The sequence below is a fragment of the Anthonomus grandis genome, chromosome 3, assembly GCF_022605725.1.
Source record: "Anthonomus grandis grandis chromosome 3, icAntGran1.3, whole genome shotgun sequence".
In the NCBI taxonomy this organism is placed as follows: domain Eukaryota; kingdom Metazoa; phylum Arthropoda; class Insecta; order Coleoptera; family Curculionidae; genus Anthonomus; species Anthonomus grandis.
The window spans coordinates 31,157,639-31,170,136 of record NC_065548.1 but is presented as its reverse complement, the minus strand read 5'-3'; the positions used below and the strand labels follow the sequence as shown (position 1 = coordinate 31,170,136).

Sequence of the window (12,498 nt, the reverse complement as noted above, 5' to 3'; positions counted from 1 at the left end):
TTAGTCTTAAATTGGACGCATGTAGCGTCCAATTTAAGAGCCAGACGACGTGCCACACATCAACGGTTGACGGAGGAACATCGTGCATGCAGAAATCGGTGGGCAATAAAGCACAGTAATTGGAATTTTCAAAACTTGAGGTCTTGTATGTTTACGGATGAGTCCAGATTTCGGCTACATATGTGTGATGGTCGAATTTTGGTATGGAGGGAAAGGGGACAGCGATACCATGAAAAGTGGCGGTTCAGTTTGCGTTTGGGGAGGCATATGTTTCGATGGCCGCACCGTTTTAGTGGTGTTAAGAAATGAAACAATGAACGCTATATGATATAGAGACATTATTATAGAGAACATAATTGTACCATTTTTTGGTGCAATAGGTGAAGAATTCGTTTTAATCTATGATAATGCGCGCTCGCACCGTGCGAGAATTGTCAATGAACGCATTGAATTTCACGGCATTACCAGAATGGACTGAACACTACATTCACCCGACATGAATTGCATTAAACATGTATGGGCCAAAATGTCTCGAGGATTAAACCAGCTCGAACAGCCACCTCTAACCTTAGAACAACTAGCCAATCAATTACCGGAAATATGGCAAAACATTCCTCAACACTACATTAACAACTTAATAAGAACGATGCCAAACAGGGTGACAGCACTAAGACGAGCCAGGGGTGGACCTACGAGGTATTAATTTTCATGACAGGACTTTGGGGCACGCTTTACAGGGTGTAATTTTATTTTAATTTTTCCTGTTGTGTGTTAAAAATTTAAATTTTTTAAGAGATATCTGTTTATTTAATTTTATTTGGGGCTATTGTGAGTGAACTTAATAGAGATTTATTTATTACATTTAATTTTGTTTTATTGTAAATCATTGGCAAACTAAAATTGCAGATTTTTAAAATATCCACTTCGATTGTTGAGCAGTGTATATTTAAAAATGAAAAATTTTCTTTTGTTAACGAATTAAATGTAAATAAAATTAATGAGTATTTCATTGTGAAAGGAATTTATTTTAAATAAAATAAAAGTTATACAGAAAAATCTAAAAAACAATAATCGGGTATAGCCCTCTATACCCGAAATACAGAATGGTTTATCAAAAATCACATTTTTTCCACTATAACTTCTGAATAAGATGCAAATTTTTTTAACAACAATATATACTACGATGTATACTACTATGATACACGATGTAGTTACCATCTCACGTTTACCTATAGTAGTGTTATCATAAGCATTCTGGAATGTGTGTTATATTTGGAATAGATCTGATGATAAGTAAAATCTGTATTGTTGTGACGAATTCATAATGAGTTACTTATTATATTGGGTATTACGTCACTTATAGCAAAAATCAATTTAGAAATTGTTATCTCACACGCTCAAAAATTGAAAAGAAGAAGAAAATAGACTTATTCACGTATTTAAAAGAAATATGAACTTAAATCTGTAACGATACCGTTCGATAAACTTTATTTAATTTAACTTCAATAAGTTTTAAATACAATAATTTACTTGAGGTATAATAGATTTTTTTATATACCTAGGAGCTGAGGTTCAATCTATTAATCTCTGAGCTCGTTTCTTCTTTTCAATATCCTACCTAACTTTGTTATATTATTAATATATTATATTATATTATGTTATATTATTACCTAATATTATTATTTGGATTGTAATGGATTAATTTTTTAAATCATTATTCTTTCCTTGATTCTTTCAAAATATAGGGTTTAGAAATAGGTAGCTGTTTTAAATATCTTTTGATTGTATTTGCACAAGTATCAAAAAATAGATAAAATAAATATTTTATATAAAATAAATTGTTTGTTAAATATTATTTATTAAGTGATATCCAATTTTTAGCTATCTTCTCAAAGTAGAATTAATTCGCAATTTTAGCATCTTAAAATAATTTTAATTAAGAGCACTATTTCGATTAGACGTATACAACATAATTTTGTGTATAAGTTTTAAAAATAATGGAGCTCATGCTGAAAAAATTGGAATATGAAAGATTTCTTAAAAGAAGATAACGCAAAATAGGGTAATATCTTTAAAAACACAGTATATTTTCTATAGTAGAATTAAATCATTAAAAATAAAACACAAAATTAAACATCTTTCTATATCTAATATCGATTAATCGTAAGCTAATTAGTATAACAAAATAATATAAACTAAGCATAACAATAATATAAAATAAGCACTTTCATCAGAACCTTGAGGTCGAAGTCCGGGTTGTACTGGAACTGGGTCACATAACTCCTTCCACCTCAAGTTCGGAAAACATGGGTAACTTTGTTTTGCGAAGAGGAATCCGGGCATCGGGGTGTTCTTTCTTAGGCTGCTTCTTCCTCTGCATATATTTCCATGAGCCATAAGCCATTGCACATACGATGAGAATGGCTAGCATCGCTGTGGGGGTTATCCAGTGGTAATTTGTGGTGGAGGTTTCGATGAGATGAAGGTTGACTGAAGACAACGTTTTTTGAGCTACAGCCAATTCTTCCAAGTTTACCTCTTCTAGTTGAAGATTTGACATAGGAATTTTTGGGCCTATGTCTGAGAATTTCGGTAGCTGCATCACATACTGAAATTCTGTTTTCTTCTCCTTCGCGTAGATTTTGTTCTCTATCTCGATAGGGCAGTCCGGTATGGTTATAATGCTGGCCTCTTTAATTTTGTGTAGTCCTTGTTGACATTGGCTTAGTATAATGGTTTCTCCAGATGTTATCGCAAGGATTTCTTCTCCGTTGAGACGGTGGATGCTTGTTTTCTTGTAGTAGACGTTTATTACTGGGCATTTGTTTATGGTTGTAGTTAATAGTTGGTATAGGCATGGATCGTTTTTGGATAGTGCATTTTGTTTACATACAAAAATGTCTTCTATTTGGGGGCACTCTTCTTTTGAAGTCCAATAGTCGTTTTTCGCAAGCATAATATAAGTGTTTGATAGAGAGATTATTTGGTTTAGGATAGGGATGGGGTATATTTTGTATAGTGTGAATTCTTTTGGAGAGGTAATTGGTGGGTGAATAGAAAATAAAACTATTTTATTTTTTATGATTACTTGAGCTGATAAGAATTTGTAATAATTAATAGGTTCATCGAATTTTGGGACGTGATTTTCGCCATATAAATTTGTAATATTATTTATCATTTCGGTGACACAGCTTGGGTTTATTATTGAGTTATGCATTAAGTTTGCATGAGCAAAGGATATTGCGTTTTCTATGTTATTTATAATTTGGTTTATGGTATTTAATTGAAACATTATGTTATCCAATATAAGGGATGCATATAAGATATTTGTTAGGTCTACTTCTAAGCTTTCTAATATTTTTAATTGATTTGAGAGCGTTTTTTGATTATTCGTGAGTTCCTTAATGCTTTTCGTATAGGTTTCCATAACGCTGGTCAAGATGATATTTTTATTATTTACTTCTTGTTTTAAGTTTTCTTGTTTTTGGTTAAGAGTGTCAAAGTATTGGTCGAATCTTTTTTTCGTCGTCTGAGTCGAGAGAGCCAAATAACCATTTATTAATTTTATTATTTAGGGGTAATGTGTGAAACAACTTGCTATTTGATAAAATGGATTCTAAAAATTGATATGTTTGTGAAAATTTTTGTCTTGTTAGAGTTGCAAAATGTTCTGCTTTATTTGGGTTCGTTAGGGTTTTATTTGAGGCATCTAGGATCTGTTTTATATTAAATAAACAGTTTTCTATCTGTGTTAAATTAATATGGTAAAGAGCAGTATGCTGGGAAATCATAATAAAGGTTTTGCCTAGAGATGTTGGAAGGAGAGGATTATGGATTTTTTTTTGTTTCTATGGTTGTAACGATGCGTAGTACGAGAAGGACCAGGTAGTGCTTCATCTGAAATGATTGCGTTGAGGTTTTATTACGTTTTTGTGAATGTTTTTCTTTGTATTTTTATTTTGAGAAATAATGACATTTTCTTTAGTTGGTATAGGAGGCTCAACTTTTTTATATTTGTTAGTTTCTTTTACTTTTGATTTTTGGGGAAAGGTTTTAGTAAATAGGGGTTGGTCAAGATCTACGCTAATTTCTTTTTGCCTGTCTTTATTAGCTTTATTTAAATTAGAAGTCTGTTGTGTAGTAAGTGATTTATACATTTCTTTACCCATGGCTTTTATATTTTCCAAGTGTTCTTGAATGTATTGCGTCAATTTTTGTTCTTCTGAAAGTTCGAGGGGATTTTTATAGTCTAGTTTTCCGCGAGCAATTTGGAAAGGGGTGTATTTTAATGAACTATGGGTCGAATTATTATACGATAGAATAGCATAGTTCATAAGATTGATGAAATTTTCTTTGGACCTTTTATCTTTGAGGGTTAAGATTATTTCACTCAATGTGGAGTGTAGGCGTTCTATGGGGCTGTTTGAGTTTGGGTTTCGAGGGGTACAATAGTGAAGTTCAATTTGATGTAGGCTGCAAAGGTTTTGAATGACCTCGTTTTTAAATGTCGAAGCATTGTCTGTCATAATTTTTCTGGGTAGGCCATCGTGGTTGAAATAAATAATTAATTTATTGGCAATTTCTATACTTGTTGGGGTTAGTAAGGGGTACGCTTGACCTAATTTTGAGAAACTGTCGATGATGGTTAGGAATGAACTATTATGTGTTTTATATACATCAATGTATAAGTGATCGAATTGTTCATAACCTATAGGGGTGGGTTTGAGACTAATTTATTTGGGTGTCTTTCGTATTTTGTTTTTTGGCATACTTTGCACAAGTTTACATATGTTTTTACGTCATTTTCAAGGTTTGGGCAGTAAAAATGTTTCTGTTGTTGTTCCTCGGGGTCTATTATGTCTTAAAGTAGAGTGTTAAAAATGTATAAAGTAAAGGAGTTATGGGCAAAATATTTTCGAAAGATTTTTAGGATGAGTGGTTCAAGACTTTTATTTTTAAAATGAAGGCAATATGTGTGCTTTGGGGTGAAGTGTTCTATAATTTTACAGATTGTTTCTTCAATAGGATCATTATTTAAAAATATAAAGGTGCGGTTTTTGTCAAAGATATGTTGTTTCTGGGTTTTAACTTCATTGTTTTTAGAATATCTGAAAATCATTTGGTTTTTATATACATTTACGGATTTTTGTACGTAAGGTGCTCCTATTATTGGGTTTTCTGAACTCGAATGTTGCGTTTGTGAGTCACTCTGAGATTTTTAAATATTGTTATTAGTCTTAGCAGGTCTTATAACAATGTCGGATATGATGTTAATTTTTGGATTGTGAAGAGGTGGATTTTCTTCTGAGAGGGAGTTAAGGATATCGTAAAGATCATCGTAGGGTAATTTTGGTATTTCGTTTGGGTCTATATTAGGGATTATCGAAAGTTGGTCATTATCTAAAATGAGGTCATTTTCTAACGGATTAATTTGAATACGAGAGAGGGAGTCTGCATTAGTGTATTGTTTGCCCTTTTTGTATATAATTTGGTAGTCGTATTCTTGTAATTTAAGACGCCATCTGACTAGTTTTGAGTTGGGCTCTTTAATAGAAAAAAGCCATTGTAGGGGTTTATGATCTGTAATGATTTTGAATTTTGTGCCGAAAAGATAGGGCCGAAAATATTTGGTTGCCCAAACGATAGCTAATAGTTCCTTTTCAATGGTACTATAATTGATCTCAGCTGGATTTAAGGTACGAGATGCATAAGCTATAGGTAAATCTGAGCCTTTGGGGCCTTGGGATAATATAGCGCCTATTGCGAAGTTAGAGGCGTCGGTTATTAGGTTGAAAGGTTGTGAAAAATCCGAGTGTTGGAGGATAGGGTCATTCATTAGTATGGACTTGCAAGTTTCAAGGCTTTTTATGAATTCTGGGTGTGAATTATTTTCTGATTTTTCTTTAGGAAATTTGTCATGGGTTTTGTTAGGTTAGCAAAATTTTGAATAAACTTTCTGTAGTACCCAACTAGGCCTAAGAAAGATTTAATTTCTTTAGTGGTTTTTGGTATAGGGATTTTTTGAATTGTTTCTAGCTTTTTAGAGTTGGGTTTGATGCCTTCGGGTGTTATTAGATGACCAAGAAATTCGACAGATTTTTGGAGGAATTCACATTTATCGATTTGATTTTTAGATTATGATTTCTAAGTCTTTTAAATACAGTTTTTAGATTGGAGGGGTGTTCCTGAAGGGATGTGGAATAGATGATTATATTATCCATGTAAACAAGGCAAATTTTTCCTTGAAGGTCCTTTAGAACGTTATCCATGATTCTCTGAAAAGTAGGAGGTGCATTCTAGAGACCGAATGGCATGCGAACATATTCATAGTGCCCTTTTTCGACACTAAAAGCTGTTTTGGGAATAGATTTTTTGTCCATCTCGATTTGGTGAAATCCTGAAGCCAAATCTAGAGTAGTAAAGTATTGGCTTCTACCGAGTTTGTCAAGAATGTCTGAAATATTGGGAATGGGGTATCGATCGTCTATAGTTTTTTCATTTATTTTTGTATAATCTATAACGATTCGCTATTTTTGGGTTCCTGAAGCGTCAGCTTTTTTTGGAACAATCCAAACTGGGGAGGACCAAGGGCTGGAAGATGGTCGAATGATATTGTCATTTAACATTTGGGATATTTGCTTTTGGATTTCTGTTTTGTAGATGTAAGGGTAACGATAGGACTTTGTATGAACTGGGATCTCATCTGTTGTTTTTATTTCATGTTTAACCTCGTGGCTAAAAGATAATTTTTGATTGGGTTTGTGAAAAATATCTGAAAATTCTAGAATTCACTTTTTTAATTCGGTTTTTTCTTCTTGATTTTGATGTTGAGATCGGATAAGTGAAAAATCGAATTTTTCTTCTGTTTTTTGAGGAGTTTGATACTGAGATTCAATTTGTTCTATATTAAAAATTTTGAAACTCTGACTTTGAATTGGTTGAGCTATTTTTTCAATATTACTTGGTCTAAAATGGGGCATTTTACTTTCGTTTGTAAGGTTGCGCAATTCTATAGGAACAGTGCCATTTTTTACTACCAAAAGGGATGAAGGAATTTCTAAACCATCCTTGCATTGACAGGGTATCAATATTTCGGTGTTGTCAGGGATATTAGTTTGAATGTTTTTTATAACAATAGACAAGGGCGAAATTTCTAGTTTTTGAATGTTAAAGTCGTCACGATAAGCAATTGGTATTTCTGTGTCGTCATTAAATAATTTGTTATTTACAATAACTATATTAAGGTTTAATTTATGAAGGTCTTTAATACCTATAATACCATCGAAGTAGTCGTGGAAAATATATAAAATCAAGTCAAGTTTAGTATCAAGGTTAAATTCTGTTAATAGAGGTATATTGGCTTTAAATTGGGTTTTTGTGTCTCCAGTGCATGTGGTAAGGGTATGTTTTGAGGTGTAGATATGATCGGGAAAGTATTTTTCGGCGAGAATGGGCCTTATCAAGGATGTGTGACTGCCTGTGTCACCTAATAATTTTGCTGGTGGATTTTTGATTTGAATGTATGGTAAAGAGTTAATTTGAAAGGTATTGAGATTTAGGGCGAATTGTTTAGTATGCTGTTTTCTTGAAAATTTTTCACCCGATTGATGAGATCATGAGAGTCAGTGTGATCATCTTGATAGAATTCAATTGGGTATCTTTCCGTGTACTCTGTACTTTCCTGATGATATAGATCATCTTCCTGGGTGTCGAAATAATAGTTTTGGTAATATTCGGGGGTTTCACTATTTATATTGGATAGGTCCATTGGAGAAGGTGCTCTGTTTTAAAACTGTTGGGGTGTTTTGAATTGTTGAGATCTATAATTTCTTGATTGGAGCGAGGGCATTCATCTCGTAGTGGACATGGGTATTGGAGGTCCAGTTGGCTTATTTTTTTGTCTTCCGAAAACCTGTTCTTTTGTGGGGAATTGATGCTGAGCTGGCGGACTTTGAATATTTACTGGGCGGCTAGGAAAAGGTCTATTTGCATTATCGTTTCTTTGAGATTGAATTGGGGTTGGTTGATTGTATTTTTGGGGAGTTACAGCAAGGTTATTCGGGTATGTCATAGGTTGGTGGTAGTTAAAATTGTATTCGTAATCTGTTTATAATTGTGGGGAAAAATTATTAGAGGTTAGAGTTGGTTGCCTTTGTTGGGGCATTGATTTTTGTGGGTTCGGCGGTTGAAAAATGGGTTTGGTCTGGGTGGGCATGAATGAACGAGCTTTGATTTGTTGTTCAAGTATAGAGTGGTTTGAAACGATTGAATTTGCATCTTCGAGGTTTTGTGGATTTCTAAATATTAAAATAGTTCTTAGGTCCATGGGCGAGTTAGACATTAAAACACTTACGGATGTGATTTCTGTTTGTTCGATAAGAGCATTCTTAGTTTCTTGACCAATTGTTTGGTCACTTGTTATCTTGAGGCAAACACAGGTTTTTAAAATTTTAAGTCTTTCTATAAAATCTAGAATATTTTCGTTTCTGTTGCGTACTAGAAAATTGAGTTGTTGTGAAAGTACTTGTCTGTTTAGTCGATCTCCAAATTTTTGTCTTGGGGCAATTTTAATTTGAGGCCAGGTGATTATATCCGGTCTACAAAGCAAAAAGTCGCCCGCTTCGTCAATAATTTTTGAACATATGGACGCAAAGACAAATTCTTTTAGGGATTCGTCAACCGTATTTTTGAAATATCTATTATAGAACTTATCCACGCTAGCAATAAACAACTCTAAATGTTCACTTTTTCCTGAAAAACATTTAATTGTACGTGCAATTTCTTTAGCTGCTGTGATAGTTGCCATATTATCTAATTCAGGCGTTCGAGATAATGAGATATTTGCAATAGTATGAGCTAAATTATCGATATCAGACTGTGACATCAAAATAACAATTAATATTAATTGTGAAATAATTCGGAAATATTAAAATAAAATGCTTAAATAGTAAAACTAAAATTAAAAAGGAGTTTTACCCAATTTTACGAAAATGTAAGTAGGTAAAAATAAAGAATGAGATTCTTAAAGTAAACGAAAATACTTTGTTTTTTCGCACAATTAAAAAAAATAAAAATTTTTACAATAAATATTAAAATAAGGAAGGAATGAAGGATCACTTACGATTATGCTGCTTCAAGTCGCAACGGTGACTTCTTCTAGGTTCTTTACTCAGTAAATAGTAAAAACTAACGATTTTTGGTTTTGTGGTTTCAGGAATCTCGCACACAGTTTCCAAACACACAGGTGTCCAAAAGATCTTTTGAGTTGCAACCGACTGCGCCAGTTATGTATTTTATATTGAAAATACACTTTAAAAAAAAACTAATTTTATTAAATATGACAACCAAAAAATAACTACGTTCAAGACGAGAATTCATTATGGAGTGTTTTTCTATATCTAATATCGATTATTCGTAAGCTAATTAGTATAACAAAATAATATAAACTAAGCATAACAATAATATAAAATAAGCGCTTTCATCAGAAGCTTGAGGTCGATGTCCGGGTTGGGTTGGGTTGGGTTGGGTTGGGTTGGGTAATGTATGAAATATCTTTAAAGATCTAAAATTTTTTGATAAACCAAATTGCAATAATATAAGAGCCAGGAATAGAGCAAATTAGTAGAAATTTTAATTTATTTAATAGTTGATTTTTAAATCTCTTTAAATTTTTGCTGAAATAATTAGAAGTATTTTTGGGTTGGTCTAAAAAATGCATATTTTTCTGATTTATTTTACAAGCAAAAAAAAGCTATATAACTTCAACTAGAATTTTTATTTCCCTATTCATTAATAAATGAAAATACTGGGATTTTAATTATATAGCGTCTTTACAGAGATGCCTGGAAATAGGGTAAAATACCTGAAAACTTAAGCTTAAATTAATCTTTTTTTCTTTTTTGGTACTCCTAAATTTTAGAAAGGCTACCTTAAGTATTTCTCAGTCAATTATTGGCTTCCCTGTACATTTTATAGAAAAAATGGAAGATAACTTTTTGAAGAGACCAACCTGGCAAACCCTTGTACAAAGTTTCAAAAAAGTTTAATAAGCGAATCTTGAATTATTCAATTAAATGTAATTACAAAATTAGCAAATTTTCGGTTCAGGTAAAACCAAACGGGCACCAGTAAAATGAATATTGTCACTGATGTGAGGAAAAGTATCAATAAATCAGTGACAGTCGATATTTGAAAACAAGTATGAATTATTCAATCGACGAAAAAATAGCCATAATTAAGTGGCATTATGTGGGAAACAGTCTTAGAGCAGTATCTGAAATGTTTTCAGTTTATTTCCCCACCAAGCCCATTCCGTTTATTTAAACTATTAAACGTATTGTCAATAAGTTCGAGTCCAAATGTACTGTAATAAATAATTGTAAATGTTCAACTTAGGATATCGAAAATAGAGCCGAAGAAAGGGAGAACAGAGATCTTAATATTCTACTGAGTGTGGAGGAAAACAAGATGGTTACTAGGAGGCTTCTTGGGCAAGAGATAAATAAACATCATACAACGGTATTGCGCACTTTAAAAAAACACAAATATTATTCGTATAAATTAAAAAAACTTCAGGAGCTGCAGGAAGGAGATAAAGAGCGAAGAATGGCATTTTGTTTTGAAATGATGGAAAGAGCAAACAATGATTTTTTAAGAACGAATTTTTTTAAGAAATATTTGTTTTACCGATAAATGTACATTTACCCTCAACAATGAACCAAATGTTCGGAATTTCCGGTATTGGAGCCAAGAAAATGAACATCGCTTTATTCATATTCGGACACAATATCCCCAAAAAACAAATGTATTCGTGGGAATTATCGGACACCATATCATTGGACCCTTTTCTATGGACTATAACCTAACAGCTGAAACCTATTTGGACTTATTTCAAAATCAAATCGGACCCGCCTTGGAAAAAACTGTTCAGGAAGATCAAATAAAATTTCCCAATATCAACTTAGTAACGTTAGAAATGAATTTTATGATCGGTTAGGATATTGTTTAGCTGTTAATGGGGGGTTGTTTGAACATTTGATTAATTTAGGTTTTTATGTAATTCTCTATTATTTTTAAAAAAGTTATTGTATTTTATTTTATTTAATTTTATTTTTTCACACTTAGTAAAATATTAAAAGTTCTGTTCTCTCTTTTGTCGGATCTATTTGCGATCTTCTGAGTTAAACATTTACAATTATTTATTGCAATGTCTTTGGACTCGAATTTACTAACAATAGGTTTAATGGTTGAAATGGACCAGATAGGCTTGATCGGAAAATAGATTGAAAATATTTCAGATACTGCTATTGGTTTAATTAAATTCTATGTATGATAAATATATATTTTTTTAATAATCGATAATAATAATTGTTATTGGTTTAACTTCATTGTTATATTAAATAAAAGTTTAGATAAAAAAGTAATGTTAACGTGTCTTAGTTTGAATGTATGGTTGTGAGATTGATAAAACAAAAAAAAAAATTTCTTGTATTCGGCTGTACGTCAGATTTGATAAAACCTTATAACAAATTGTTTGCTGGTGGCTGGTATCTGGTTTTAACTTAACCGAAAATTTGGAAATTTTGCAGTTACATTCAATTCAAGATTCGCTTATTAAAATTTTTTGAAACTTTGCACGAGGGTTTGCCAGATTGGTCTCTTCAAAAAGTTATTTTACATTTTTTCTGTAAAATGTACAGGAAAGCCAATAATTGACCCCTTTAAAATTTACATGGGATTTCCTATGTTCCGCTCGGCGACGCACCACCCGGCATATAAACAAACCTAATACGAGATTCATACGATTTTTAGGAAAACTCGCTTTCTCGGTCAGTCTAAATAATATACTATTGGCATATGAAATTACTTTATAGTTGAATGAAATATTATTACTATTTTTTTTTTAATTTTTAGCATTTTTCAAATATTTTGTAATAAAATGGCCAGAACAACAGAAGTTGACGCGGAACCGACCCAGTGGGAAAGAGATTATTTTTTGGTTGAACCAAAAGAAAACTTTCTATTTGAAGAGTATATTTCTATGAGTTGGTATTCCATTAAAATTTAAATGTTAAAATATTATTTACTATTTTCTTTTAGTTCTGCAATATAGCTTAATAGCACTGTTTATAGTAGCCTTTCCGGCGACACCAATAGTTGCATTTTTAAATAATGTTATAGAGCTACGATTTGATGCGAAAAAAATATTGACACAATACCGAAGAAATATTCCTAGAAAAGTACAAGGCATTGAGGAATGGAATACCGTTATTCAAATACTAACAATACTTGGAGCTATTTCTAGCGTAATTAGTAGAGAATGTTAATTTAATACTTAAATTTAAAACCTACGATTTAATTTTAGCCCTTGCTTTTATCATACAGCAGTTCACTTATACCTAAAGCGATATATATTCATCGTCATAAAACCTTAAAAGGTTATGTAAATAGTACTTTATCAAGTAAGTATTTGTTCAAATATATATTTTTTTTTAATTA

General features: G+C 31.9%; 2 protein-coding genes across 2 annotated transcripts in view; both read left to right on the top strand.

Annotated features, from left to right (window-relative positions):
• Window positions 1-12,498, top strand: part of LOC126734377 (chondroitin sulfate synthase 1) — a 493,776-nt gene that overhangs the window by 186,125 nt on the left and 295,153 nt on the right. The gene's annotated exons all lie outside the window — the stretch shown is intronic.
• LOC126734375 (anoctamin-6-like) overlaps window positions 1-12,498 on the top strand; it is a 50,230-nt gene that overhangs the window by 36,883 nt on the left and 849 nt on the right. Inside the window, exons 11-13 of the mRNA XM_050437974.1 lie at window positions 11,914-12,044; window positions 12,100-12,305; window positions 12,365-12,461. Coding sequence (XP_050293931.1) covers window positions 11,914-12,044; window positions 12,100-12,305; window positions 12,365-12,461 — 434 coding nt within the window. The remainder of the gene's footprint in view (window positions 1-11,913; window positions 12,045-12,099; window positions 12,306-12,364; window positions 12,462-12,498) is intronic.